The sequence below is a fragment of the Durio zibethinus genome, chromosome 24 (genome assembly GCF_047325235.1).
Source record: "Durio zibethinus cultivar Kanyao isolate XHJ-2024 chromosome 24, ASM4732523v1, whole genome shotgun sequence".
NCBI classification, from domain to species: Eukaryota; Viridiplantae; Streptophyta; class Magnoliopsida; order Malvales; family Malvaceae; genus Durio; species Durio zibethinus.
Window position 1 is genome coordinate 18,234,792 of NC_143185.1, and position 15,239 is coordinate 18,250,030.

General features: G+C 31.2%; 1 protein-coding gene across 1 annotated transcript; it reads left to right on the plus strand.

Moving 5' to 3' along the window:
• Positions 1–1,810: 1,810 nt before the first annotated feature.
• LOC111317022 (auxin-responsive protein IAA9-like) lies at positions 1,811–6,469 on the plus strand. Its single transcript, XM_022919321.2, has 6 exons — positions 1,811–1,964; positions 2,907–3,596; positions 3,704–3,930; positions 4,059–4,200; positions 5,346–5,407; positions 6,088–6,469. Exons 2-6 carry the CDS (start codon positions 2,941–2,943, stop codon positions 6,123–6,125), a joined length of 1,125 nt encoding a protein of 374 aa, XP_022775056.2. The 5' UTR covers positions 1,811–1,964; positions 2,907–2,940; the 3' UTR covers positions 6,126–6,469.
• The last annotated feature ends 8,770 nt before the right edge of the window (positions 6,470–15,239 follow it).

The following is a 15,239-nucleotide window of genomic DNA, read 5'->3' on the forward strand; positions in this document are numbered from 1 at the left end:
AATTATCATATACGATAAGATTTATTTCGATACAAGATTAAATAATTTATTTATTCATATTATTTTTCTTAAAAAAAAAAAAAAACAAAAACAAAAGGCAAAGCGAGGCTTAAATCCCAAAGAATGACGCGAGGTGATGCGACGGTGATGATGGGGGGCATGTGGCATGCACGGGACATGAGCGGCTGTCACCCTATGTCCCCCAACCCAAGGCGTGCAGAAGCAGTAGCAGTTGCTAATGATATTGCTATCAAGGAAAAGGAAGTAGCAAAAACACGCCAATAACATTTTTTTATTTGACTAATGGGGTTTTATAGAAACATTTTAATATTTTGAAGGGGTGACGATGAAAAAAGAAAAAAAAAGTTTAGATGTCTCGGTCATCACCCGGCAAACCAACTTGAAAATGCCGGTTTCTTGTCCCCCAATTACAGCTCGTCCACTGTTTTCTTCTGTCCCCTCATCTTAATCCACTCTTCGACTCTCCCTACTTTTTTACTCTCTTTGCATAATTCCCAAACCCCTTTCTCTCTCCTTTTCTTTTCCACTCCTACCCTTCTGCTGCAATTTTATTTATCAGATGTTTTTCCCTTTACAGTTTACTATAATTTTTGCACTAAATTCTTTTTTTAACCATGCATGCACTAATTGCACAAAAATACTATCACTTGAACAGAATGAACATGTCAAACTTCACCTAACCCAAAAGAGAAGTAAACAAGCTATATTTTAGAGAGAAATCAAGTCTATTACTTACTGTATAAACTAATGCAATAATAGAATTAATAATTTTAGATACGATATAATAATAAAATAATAATATAATTTAAATTTTAATAAAATTTATTTATATTTATTGACATGAATTATTATATGATAATTTTTAAATTTTATACATATTTGACATAAAATAAATATCATATAAATACATAAATTGTAGATATATGTGGTAATTAAAATTGATGATTACATTTATGGTATATAGACAATTCCTAACAAGGCTGATAAAAGAGCAAGGAATGGAGTTGTTGAATTTTTGATAGATTTGGGTAGACAAAATCCTGGTTTAAGGCAAATAGCTACAAATTTTCTTAAAACATCTTTGCATGCCTTTTTAATAGTTTGTTGTTGTCACTATGCTGAGAAGATCTTAACCAATAATATTTGGAGTGAAGAGGAAAATTTCCGGCAAGCAAAAGGTCACCAAACTCAACCATCAAGCATAAGAAAGGAGAAAAAGGAAAAAAAAATCCAATATTATATCATCAATTGTCGATACCTAAAATGTAAAATAAAGATAAATTAAAGTATGAATTATTACAAAAAATAAAAAATAAATTTAATTAATTTATGTAATCAATCGTTAAACTTTATTGCCATTTATTAACACTTCAGAACAATGCTAAGTTAAAAAATATACTCCAGAGTAATGCCTGTAAAATACAAGGGTAAATTCGATATTTGACACATTAAAAAACCCTATTACTGAACCAGAAAGCGGCAACCTGGAACTAGAAAAGCCAATCAAATAGCATCTTGCCTTTCCACCTGTAATAACAAGAGATATTTTCTAAATTCTTTTCCAATATTAAACGGTCCAGATCCTCCATTGCAAAACCAATCTCTACCGTTAGATCAGATTCCCCCTCCAACTCCTAAATAGTACAAAAACGTCCTGGTCCCATTCTTTCAAAGAGAGTAAAAAATTTACACAACTTTTTGTGTTTATTTTCGCTTTTACCATTTTTTTTTTTTTTGGTTTCTCTCTCTGTTTTTTTTTAATTCTCGAGTTTCTCGGTGAATGGCTTTTGTTGCTTTCTGCTTAATGGAAGGGCCTTAAGCTTATCTCTCTCTCTCTCTCTCTCTGCTTTTATTTTCTCAGCAGTTCGTGCATTTTTGCCTGCAATTTTTAAAAGCAGCAATCGATTCTCTTCTCTTTGTCTCTTCCACCAAGTTTTTCTGCGGTAAGCTTTTTTTTTTTATTAAATTTTGTTTAGATTTGCAAATTTTTCCTTTTTTTTTTGTTTTGCAGCTCTACTTCATTTCAACGGTAAGATCTCCAGTTTTTTTTTTTTTTTTTTTATTTCTTTTTGTTGTGGTTTCATCAGTTTCTTCTGTTTGTTTGCCTGGAAAACAGAAGAAAATGGAAGGAGATCAAAGTTTAGTACTTTTTTTTGCTTTTTTTTTTTTGTTTACTTTCTTTGTCTCTTTTTCTTTCTTCTGCTTATTATTCAAAAAAAAGGGAAAATTCAACTCTCCTAAAAAGATTAAATGCATAAGACACTAAGACTTTAGTTGACTTTTTTTCTTATTTTATGCTCTCTTCTTTCCCAGCAACCAACTGGAAGATAATACTAATAGGACTTGAGTTTTTCTAAGATTCTTTGTGAAATTGGACTCAGTTTTTGCTGTATTGTTTTTCTTGTTAAATCACGGAGTATGTAATTAGTCTCCATATGTTAAGAGGTCGAAGTTGGTAATCAGCCTGGTTTTTTCATTGGCATGTAATTTAGTTTTATGAAGTAAGATTGGTCGAATGCTGATGAGCAAGCTTACACCATTATTTGAGCTTTCGGAAGTGAAAACTTCCATCAATTTTGACCGTTAGAAGCAATAAAAATGACTCAAATTAACCAATTCTGGTAGCTGGGGTTCTTTAGAAAAATGGTTTGAAGTGGGTTTCGCAGATGATGTTAGTGGACACACAAACTGCTGGTGCACGACTGCTTTCACCAGGAACTGTCAATGGTTTATTGACTAGTCTTCTTGATGGCTTGGTTTAGATAACTTTGAAAGCAGATCCTTATCTGTTGTAATTGGTAACAGTATTGAAGCTTGTGTTTTTATATAACTTGGCTTAAAAGGTGTTATTTGTAAATTTTGATTTTTTTTTCTTTTCTATGCAGTAAAAGAGGCTGTTTTGAGAAGTTTTGAGTTCTGATGTCTTCACCGCTGCTGGGCGTGGAAGAGGAAGGGCAGAGTAATGTCTCTTCTTCCCCCTCTGTTGATTGTATCTCCCAGGATGGCTTGGGGTTAAAGAAGCGGAATTATCTTGGATTATCAGATTGTTCTTCAGTTGACAGCTCAGGTGTCTCGAGCTTGCCAGAGGATAACAAGAATAATCTGAATTTGAAGGCTACAAAGCTGAGGCTCGGTCTTCCTGGATCCCAGTCCCCCGAGAGAGAAACAGAGCTTTGCTTGTTGAACCCGGGAAAACTTGATGAGAAGCTGCTGTTTCCCCTACTTCCTTCTAAAGATGGAATCTGCTCATCATTACAGAAAAGTGTTGTTTCTGGAAACAAAAGGGGGTTCACTGACACCATGGATGGATTCTCTGAGGTTAAAGGCTCTGTGTTCACTGAAAAAAGTTGGATGTTTCATGGAGCTGGTTCTGATTCTGAATCTCCACAACCCATGGGACACGGAAAATTTCCTGGTAATTCAGGGGTTAATGTGAAGCTGTCAGCAAGGTCTCAAATATTTGTAAAGAAAGATGGGCCATCAAATGTTCTACAAGAACGGCCTGGGGCCACTAATGGAACTAACCTCAAGCAAACTGGCATTTCTAACAACAACAGCAATGCACCAGCTCCCAAGTAAGTATAATTTACTTGAGAAAAGACTTAAGCTTTAGATGGGAGAAAGGGAATTATATCTCGACCTTTTTGATTTGATTGTTATTATAATACACCATCCTTGACAGAGCACAGGTTGTTGGTTGGCCACCTATAAGATCTTCTAGGACTAAAATCCTGGCCACTTCTTCAAAGAACAATGATGAAGTTGATGGAAAACCAGTTCCTGGTGCTCTTTTTGTCAAGGTCAGTATGGACGGGGCTCCTTACCTGAGGAAGGTAGATTTGAGAATGTATTCAACTTATCGGGAACTGTCATCTGCTCTTGAGAAAATGTTCAGCTGTTTTACCCTCGGTAAGCTATTGCTACTCTTTGCCTTGTGGCAACATCCAGCTGAATCCTTCTTGGTGCATGAAATGTGCTTCTCTGTATTTTCCATGTTTGACTTAGATCTGGTTACCATATTTTCGTTATGATTTCAGGTCAATGTGGTTCCCATGGTGCTCCCGGGAAGGAAACCTTGAGTGAGAGCAAGTTGAAGGATCTTTTACATGGATCAGAAAATGTGCTTACATATGAAGATAAAGATGGTGACTGGATGCTTGTTGGGGATGTTCCATGGGAGTAAGCTTCAGTCACTAAATATTACTGTTTGCCTTAGCATTTTCTTTTCTGTAATTGCATTCTTTTTAAACCCCTAAATCACATGGGCAGAAGTTTTTGGAGTATCGTGTATAGACTGAATCTCTATATTAGAGTTCATGTTGATGCAAATGACAGCAAACATGTGAAAACATTGGATGCATGTGTATATGTTGTTATTGCCTTCTCCATGAGTGCACTTTGGCTCTGCTATTTCTTGTCAATGGGAAGCATATGAATTAATAAATATATTTTATGTGCACTGTTCTTTATGTATCTGTCCACACGTTCCCCATACTGACAAATACCGAAATTAATATGGTATGTAAGTGCTGCATATTTATACTTATTTGTTGAAAGTGATGGATTTAATTGTATTGTTGAAATTGATGGATTTTATATATTAAGAATTAAGAATTTCATCGGACTTATTCATATAAATTTAATTGTCCATTACTTTTGCCACTTTGGAGATTTTATATGTTTAATATTAGATGGTAGGAAATTACCGTATAACTAACATCACTTTAAATGGAAAGATCAGATTTAATATTTGAAGGAGTGGAGTAGATTTAAATACTTGGAGTAGAAAACTCTCAAGTCATATCACCCAAGTTTTGACTGCAAAAATATTGCAAGATTATACGATAAAGTTGAATAACAGCTTGGTTAAGTCGTAATATGGGTTTTCAGAAATCTCAGAGACATTATTTTCCTTTTCCTTGCAGATGGTAAAATGAGAAAAATTTATACAAATAGTTTTGAATCTTTCTTTTTTATGAAAAAGGTTGAACTTGAGAATATTTTGTCCTTTTAAAGTAGTATTGATTTTGTTTGTTCTTATTTCTTCTAGATCTAGGGTCAGTTTTTATTTTAGTTATAGGCTAGTTTGTGTAGCTTCAGAGTCTAGATTCACATGCAAAATACAGGCACGGAGAGGCCTATATATGATATACTAGCATGATATGTTTGGTGGCTGTAAACTTGATTTTGTTTAATAGTGTCCCCCCTCCCCCTCTCTCCTTCCTTCTTTGAAGTACTTTACGATAAGACTGTTACCTGATAGATTGAGATTTCCTTACTCGGGTTACCTTTATCCCCTGAACTGTAATTTGATTTGGTCCCAGGATGTTTATTGAAACGTGCAAGAGGTTGAAAATCATGAAGAGCTCTGATGCGATTGGATTAGGTAAGTAATTTTTGGCTTAGTGATCTCGGAATGGATTGTATTGATTGTATTATTTCTTTGTACGTCACTTAATTGTGGGATGTATGCATATATTTTCAGTTTTTGTTTATGTATCTTTACGTGCATTTGCATAACTTCATGTCTGAATGAATTTTAGTCCTTGTTTTCTGGATTTGTCTTCACCTGTCAACTATTCAAAAGATAAAGATACAATGAAAAACTGGGGGTTGGGGCATGGAGTATTAGTTAAATTGAATTCTCTTATATCTTACAATTGAAATGATGTAGAAAGTAAATCTGTCATTTGAATTTATGTTTTGTACTTCTATTAACAATTTCTGGGCGTCTTTTGAATGAGGGTTGTACCAGTCATAATATTCATGCATGCAGGTAAGATGCTCATACCTTTGACATCTGAGCTCAATTTCAATGCAGCTTCTATGGAGTGGGTCTTATTATAGTGCGTTTTTGTGTAATAGTTTTTATCATTATGGTAATAGCGTAGGGCACCTTGTCCTTGCTAGTTTTACATATCATTTTCTCTATGTTGTATCCGACTTATCACATCAATTGAGCTTGTGATAATTCAAATGCCTTCTGAAATTATAGATGGACAATGCCTTTTGAATTGTAGATGGACAGAGTATTAGGCTAACGATAACTTCATTTTGTGTCTACAGCTCCTAGAGCAATGGAGAAATCCAAGATCAGCAACTAGAAAGACGACTCTGGATATGATTTAATTTCCTCGTACCCAATTCTAAGTGAAAATTCCAGTGAGTGGAGGAAGCTGTGATAACTGAGAGCAGAAACTGGCAGGGTGCATTGTGTGGAATGAACATCTTATCATATTCCATCTCATCTCTGTTTTGGTTGCACGAAGAATCAGTGTTACTTTTTGTTTTTATGATGATTGTTCAAAATTGTATTGTTTTCTGTTGAATGTATGTTTGATGGTAGAGCCATCCGGTTGTACTGCTTCATCTGTTGATTCCCTGTGATAACTTTGTATTTTTCATTGTGTTTCCATTTCAAAATTCCTACTATGTCTAGTTGATGCCATTCTCAAAAGCCAAAAGTAATCTGTTAGCTGGCTAGCTACATTAAATCGTGAGACAAAAAGATTAGGACCTTTAATCTCAATTCTTCGCAAAGTATGTTGCTTTTCTGAACCATTTGAAGCACTGGCGTCCAGGGTGCCTTAAAATGCAGAACTTTCGCTCAATTCTCACGTGAACTTATATTCGTTCCTACTTAAGGTTGATCTCGTCTTCTTGCTCGTTTCCATTTTCCTGGGAAAGCTCATTCACCTCATCAGCTTCAAAATCTTCTTTTGACATTTCTGAAACAAAATGAACCCCAAAATGGTAGAATACCTTGGAGGTCGAAAGACAAACTGGTTATTATTACATCAACAATTCTGTTCGTCAATGGCATTGAAGTAAAGACCAATATAATGTTTGCTATTGCTATTGCATTTGCAGACAGAAATACAACCAATCCAAGCAGCAATGCTTAGGGAATAGCAATTTGGCAGCAGGTTCAGTTCAACAGTTTGCATTGAACTGGTAAAAACTAGATTTCTTCTCGGTATGGGAGGACCAAATATAATTGGTTCTTGAAATTGTTCATCTGTTCGGTAAAAGGACTTGACAAGCTAGAGCATTGAAAGAGGTTTGAAGCAGGCCAAGGGTACAGATTATAGGGTCGCCTTGCCTAGATGGGCTGTAGTCAGATATGAAACTAATCTGGTCCCGAAGCCTTATTATTGTAACTGCTGAAAGCGGCAGCTTATTAAAAGGCTCTATCGCAAAAATTTCATGACATATTAACGAGTTTTGATTGGAAGGAAGTTTAAACATGCACAGCTATCAATTAATCACGTTTTCTGGGTTGTTGTTAAGTATTTTCTTGTTCCAATGCTCTTTTCCTTTTACCAAATATGAAAATGAAATTATAAAAAAAAAATGTGCTTTTTTATTAAAAAAACATAATTTAAAATAAAAATTATAGATGCTAAAAACTAGATATTTATACTTGTTATAGATTTTCGGCCTAGGATTTGATACAAAGGATGTGCTTTTTTCAGTTCTTCAACTTTGGAATTTTCTTCCTTGCTTGCTGTTTACAACATAAAAACTAACAAACAAGGAACCCAACTTCAAACTTCTTTCCATTTCTTAACTCATTGAGTAAAAAATTAAATGAAAATTTAGTTTAGTAATGATTACAGTGATCATAATTTTAATAATTCTATTCCTAACTTTCTCACATCACATGTGAATAATTTTCAATTAGTAACTCTTATTTTGATTTAAGAAATACATTAATTAGTCACTAAGGCATGGATTTTTTTAATAGAATCAGCTATTTTTTATTGTGCTTCTTTTGAGATGCATAAAAATTCAACTAAATCATAAAAAAGCGACGCAATCAAATAAAGTTTTTCCAAAATCATTTCATTATAAATAAGATTTTGAGTGGATAGCTTTTATCAGAATGATTTAAAAGTTTTTTTGAAATGGTATAATTATATTGATATTGACAGCCTTCACTGGCAGACATTGAAAATTGGCAGAAAAACTTAACGAAGTAAATAGGATCGTGTTGTTTTGTTTCAATGAATTAATCCATACTGACTTGGACTTTACATATTGGAAATGACACTTCCATTTTGCTTGAAAAGAATTCATGTTTAGAATTTTATAGTACAATATTCCATATGAGGCCATAGATTGGAAGACAAGTGGTAATTCTGATGCCAATCAGTTGCTTTTTCTGATTTCCTAGGTGACTCAGGAGGATCCTTGACTCCACCAATCACATAAAATATGGGGTTTCTCAGATTTGAAATTTCTCCCGTCTCAGTTCTCAATTTGATTAAATTTAAGCTTACACGAATTCAGGATTATCTCAATAAATTTATATAATCATTTTAAAAAAATAATGTTTAATAAATTTAAATTTAAATATTAATACATGTAATTTTTTTTAGTTGCAGCTTTTGTTATACAAAAAAATTTTATGTTAACGGATTCATCTAGATGTTTAAGATCCAATTGCAGATATCTGAGAGGAAGACCATGATTAAAATACATAGTTTTTCATGCCAATATTGTTGTTAAATTTCCTACTAGGACCAAATATTTTGCAAGTTGAAGCTTAAAGAATGAAAAGTGCTGATGATATACAAGAGTAAATGAGATACTAGGTTCACTATTTTTTTTTTCCAAGAGAACGTGACTGAATACATTGAATTTCATATTCAAATCAATGATGCCTCTCAACACATGGATAACGCACTCTTCATTTTTTTTTCCAAGAGAACGTGACCGAGTACATTGCATTTCATATTCAAATCAATGATGACTCTCAACACATGGATAACACACTCTTTATGGCGGAAATATTTTAGGATCTTTAATGGTGAGAGGTGTTTGTAGCTTTCTAGGCTTATGTTCAGTATGTGAAAATCATTTGATAGCTTCCTCTTTATATAATTCTTTGGTATAATTATGTTTGATGTGACCTCATCTCAATTTGATTATATTGCCTTTGGACTTTCTAATTTGGATTTGTTGACCTTTTTCACTGGGAATACTGTTAACATTTTGTTTCATGTGTTAATTCAGCCTCCTCATTGGTAGTGTCAGTAGACTTTTGTTGTTCCTTTGAAAATTTTATCAAATTAGTGCCAGGTTAATCATGACAAACAGCATTAAATAATCAAACAATCAGTTTCTGATATGAATTTCTTGGTCTTCCAGGTTTTGCAAATTATAAAATTCCTATGTTTCTTTTCCACCAAAAAAAGTTGGATAGCTTAGAATATTGTCACTATCCAAAGATTCACTAACTTTTCCCCCTTATCTTTGACAAATTTCATATGTTCTTCATCCATGACATCAATTTGTTTGTATTTCTTTTCTGTGGGCTGCCACTCCTTTGATTCACTCCCTTTTTTTCCGCTATGAAGTTCATTTTCTTTTCCTTAACTTTTACCAGTGGAAGATCAAATTTGTTTCTAATTCTACATTAGCATTCTTTATGCTTCCTTCACTTTTTATACTCCCTTGCTTTTGCATTTCATTTTCTAAGAAATTACTGTTATCAAGAGGTCATCTGCTTGATATAAAACAGAAGCCATTCCACTCTTTGCCTTCAAAATTTTTCTTCTTTCAAAATTCAATGGATTCTCTTTAAAAGAATTGAAGATTTGATGAATCTTATATTAGTTAATCGAACATTGTATCCTTGTGGAAGTTGGAGTGGTTAAGTAATGTTAGGTTTAAAATAATTAATCAATTAATGAAAGAAAAGCTAAAAGATAATGGCTGTTAAATTCTGTTGTAATCATATATATATATATATATATATATATTTGCAAAATCATTGATTGGGAATATTCTTGCACTATATGATTAAAAGCTATCCTTCCCTTTATTGTGATTCTGTGTGAAAATGAAATTTGACTCATTAATCATGTCCCAATCATAATGCCAAAAGTTAAATCTCTGGAAAATTTGAAGCTGTTCAAAGGGTAAGAAAAAAAAATAATGTTCTCAATAAAATATAGCAGTTTTTGGGCTCATTCTTGATCTTGAATTCTGCAGACATTGGGCTTGGCCATCTTAAAACTCAACCACAATCTCCAAAATGGATGAACTTCAATGATTAGCAACAAGCATCCAACTAGCTAACCTTCATATTTTTCACGTTTCCTTTGGTTGCAGGTATGCAATAATCTCAGTTTTATTGATGTAGGACAGGAACAAAAAAATGGGGTGTTTCCAGCTAATATTGGGAGGAGGGAGGGGTACAAAAATGGATCAGCCTTTAGTTTTTTTTCAGATTTTATTCTTTCTTATCTCTCATTCACAACATGTCAGCAATTGGCTACCAAAAATTTGGTCCCACGAAAAAACTATAATGTCCTACAAGTTGGAAGATGATTAATTTTCGTGTACGAAGGTACATGGCCTCAAGCTTTGTACCGTCGTGTCATTTGTTAGGCAGGCCACAGCATTTTCCCAGAAATGTGTAGTGTCATTTGACATTTTGATAAGGATAAAGAGGGAGAAGCAAAGCTGTTTGAACAATTGAGCCATGGCATCAACCTTTCCTTCTCTACAAGAAATATAGGCTGTTATAATAAACAAGACTATTTGAAAGTATGGGTTTTGTGTGTAATGACATGACCATTTCTCCACATTCCAATTGCATTTGCCTCTTTTAATTGGGAGAGCAATTGCTTCATTTAACTTTGCATCAATCATCTAATCAAGCAAGCTTAATCAATTCTCTTAACACAATTATAATTCAGTCTGAAACAAGAATGTTCTTACAACTTGCAAAGGGTACTGCTAGGTTTGCTACTTTGTATCAATTGCTTTGACTTCACTGAAGATGATACTGATCAATGTCGTTCCCTTAAACAAATGTTCCATAGGCTTCCACATCTCCTGGTTTGGTTTTGGATTCTAGGACGTTGATGATGATGATGACAAAAACATTTGACCTCAATTGAGCCACTGAACTTAGGCTGGCAGCACAAATCCTTAACCAACCTAGTGTTTTCTATCTTGTTTGTTTCCTAAACAAACCAGGTCGGCATAACTACTCACAGCTCTTTTCAACAACCATTTTTAGCATTATTGTATAACATAACCCTCTTATTAAGACATTTTTCACTGCAAAATCAAACTTTTATGTCCATGGCTCATCATGTCTATTTTTTAAAGCCTTGATCAGGGCCTGATTTACAGTCATTCAGATTTTAAAAAAAATAAAGGACTTGTGCCCTAGTATTTTAATTTTGAGAAATTATAAATTTGTTAGTGATTTGCACATACTTTAATTTTTTTATATATACTTAAAATTATCATATGAAAAAAGTTATATATACTGAGATTTGAAATTAATTCGACTCAAAGTTACTTCTAAAGAAGTCACATAAATCAATTGGTTTTGATTATGAGTGCAAATGATATATTAGTACTCGCAAGCTATTCAGGTTTGATTCGAATAAAACTTGAATTCAGTTCGATTATTATCGAATCGAGCTCGAGCTTGAACTCGAATAGCTCAATTTATTAATTGAGCCAAGTTCCGACATTCTTATATTCGATTCGAGTAGCTCATGAGCCTATTCGAATTTTTATATTTTAATATATTTTAATTATTTTAATTAATAAAAATCTCGAACTAGAGTTTGAGCTCGAGTACAAATAATTAAATTTTTATCGAATGTAAGAATCGAATTTATTTTTACATGTTAATTGAGCCCAATAGAATGAGTTTTAATAGCTCGATTTTTATCTCGAGTTGAGCTTGAGTTAAAAAAATAAAACTCGATCAAATTTGAGTTGAATTTCGAGCATTGAATTTAGAATCGAGCTTAAACTCAAATTTAATATTATATTAATTTAAATTCAATCAATTATACCCTTAGTCTTGATTCATGATATATTAAGTTAAAAAAGGTTTTGATCCACAGAGAATTTAAGCTTTGGAAAATTGATTGTAGGAATCAATTATTTCTTTTAGTAGTTACAAAGATTACCAAATCATTATTAGGATAATTAATATTCTACAGTATTATTATTCTACATTGTAGCCGACCTACGATTACAACATATTTTAAACAGGAGAAAAGAAAGATTTATAAATAGTGTATTAGTCTAACCCAGGGTTACATTTTTCTCTGCAAAAAATTATTCTTGGTTGTTGGGGATTCTAGCAGTTATGAGTGAGATGTCCAAAAGTAATGGATTTAGTTTGAATTTTGGCTAAACTTGAAGGACCTAAATGGAATTTACCTTTTAAAATTTTGTGGAAAAGCTTGTAATAATCCCCATGCTCCCACTGCTTGTTCATGTGACTTTACCTAAATTGAATGGCAATTTAATGGAATCTACATGATCTTAATTGCTAATCATTTGCAGCAAATTAAAAAATAAATAAATAAAATAGATTGAATTTAATTTTTTTTTCAATGTTTTCAATCATAATTGTGTCAGTTTACGTACCCATTTTGTTGGGACATGTGAGGGCAACCAAAATGTTAATCAGCTTTGAAATCCAAATATATGTGCAAATCAAACATGACTTAATAATTCCATGTTCATTCAAAAGCTATCAAAATGATATACAAGCAAATGGTTGATTACATATACTTGTCTGTTGGGGGCAATTCTGCTCCTTTAAAGGGTCATATTGTCAGGTGTATTGGGATATGTTTAGGGGAATTTTATAAATATTTAGTTGCTTGATCCTATCATAAATTTAGAGTAATTTTAAATGAGTAGTTTCAATAATTTCAAAAGGAAGATGAAGTGGGTCTTGATAGTCCCACAACATGCTTACATCTTTGGTTATAAAACTCACAAAATCCTATAATTATTATCTAATAGGGGTTTCAATTGTCAATCAAAGGAGTGTGGTCAAAGGGAAGAGCATGTGTCCCTTAAAGCACACATAAATCAAAGCTAGGAAAATGATTCTCTACTTTCATACCAAACAATTTTCAAAAAAATTAATAAAAATTTAAAATATGAGTAAATCTTACAACAATACGATCTTTAAGATTTCAAAACATCTAAAATCGTTAAATTTAAGTCATAAACACTCATCAAATTGATGTTATGAATAGACTAATTAATGATCTTTATCATTGAAGAATCAACCATTTGTCTAACCACAAAATTCATTATCGAAAGGTTTTTTTTTTTAGTAACAGTTAAATGTCATATTTTGAAAATTATAGAAATTAATTAAATTAAATTCTAAATTCATCCATAACTTACATGTTTAACTTTGTATATTTAAAGATATTTTTTTAAGAATTTTATGTAAAAAAAAAAAAAAGGGTATATTAGATTTTTATGTTACCCTTTTCTTTTGACAGTCAACAAGATGGGGCGTGTATGTTGCAATATAAAAGATAGGTTACTTGGATTGCGTTTGCAAATTGCAACAATTCTTGGATAATCTATTTGTTTCATCATTAGGATTTCTCTTTAGACCAATTGGGTAATAATAAATTAAAATCTTAGGCTTGTTCTTTAGACTGATTATTATTAGGATCTCTCTTTTGACCAACCAAAAATTAAAAAAAAAAAACAAATTCCACAGTCCATTTCTTTATGATAAAAAACTCCTTGGGGCAAATTTTTTTTTTTTTTGGATTTGATCTTCATGTTCCTTGGTTCATTGGTGACAAGTCAACTAAAATTGTTTGCAAAAGTTGTGAATCAAATAAATATATATAAGTTTGCAAAAGCCTAATAATCTGTAGCAGCTTCCAATTACATTCCTCAAAAAAAGTTAAGGGTTGACTTGGAGGCAGCTACCCATTTAATTGAGTATGCAAAAATATTAAACATCAAATCAACAAAACTTGAGTTGCTTTGATGTAAAGTCCAATAAAAGCAATATCCCATTTCATTTTCATAATTAGAATTAATGTTTGATATATTTAATGGGCCTCACCTGCAATGTTAAATGATGGTTGATGGATCATATATTGTATTATATTATATATATATATATACGTATACAGTTTTATTCATTTTTTTATTATCTAATCAATTTCATTTTTTTTTTGCTATATAAGAAGATAAAAATTTTAGTACAAATAAAAAAAAAAATTTGATTCAAAATCATGTCATTGATATTTTTTCAAATGTCTTTAATTATCAAATAAAAAATTTAAAAACAATCAATTTTATTTTCATCGTTAACCTTATCATGGATCACTAATAAAAAAAACTTAAATGGAAATAAGTTCTCGACGGGAGTAGTAACGAGAAATTTTTAAAATTAAATTTTATTGTGTGATGATTTGATTATTTAATTATATTTTAATTTATTAATTAATTATTTAATAATTATAATTTAATTATTATATAATAATTAATTTTTAATTAATTATATACTTATATTATTTGATTATAATTATATTTAAAAAATAAAAAACATAAGTTTTTACTATCAAAAACCACGTGCCACATGGATTCCCATTTTGACTCTCTAAAAATTTGACTTAACAAATAAAGGTGTAGTAGAAAATTTTATTTCTCAATAAAAATTATATTTATTGGAAATAAGTTAGTTGAGTACTAAATATGAGATTAGAGGAAAAATAATTTTTTAAGTTATAAATATAATCCCGTATTATATTTATATAATTAAATAATTAATTATTATATCATAATGAAATTATAACTTTTAAAAAAATAATCTTAAAAATGATTAAAGATGTAAATAAATAAAATGATAAATAGTTTGTAAATAAATTAAATTTTCATTAATCTATATTCTTTTATTATGTACAATAAATAATCATAAACAATATTTTAAAATTTATTTATTAAACAAATAAATTATAAATATAATAAAATTCATTCATACCTAACAAGAACGAGTTGTTAAAATTATTATTAAAATTAAAATATTTATTTCATATATTCAAAATCATATATATTCTATAGTTGAATTTGACACGAAAATATTTTATAAACAATACTTGTATGTTTATACATGCCTTTAAGAGGCATTTGTTGAGTAATCTTAAAAAAATAATAATAATAATTGTTATTATTAGGGGTGTAAATAATACATTAATACTCATAAGTTATTCGGGTTTAATTCGAATAAAATTTAAATTCGGTTCGATTATTATCGAGTCGAGTTTGAGTTCGAATAGTTTGACTCATCGATCGAATTGAATTCGAGTATTCTTATACTCAATTTGAATAGCTCGTAAGTTTAATCGAATTTTTATATTTAAATTTTTTATTATTTGAATTAATAAAATATCTTGAATTCAAAC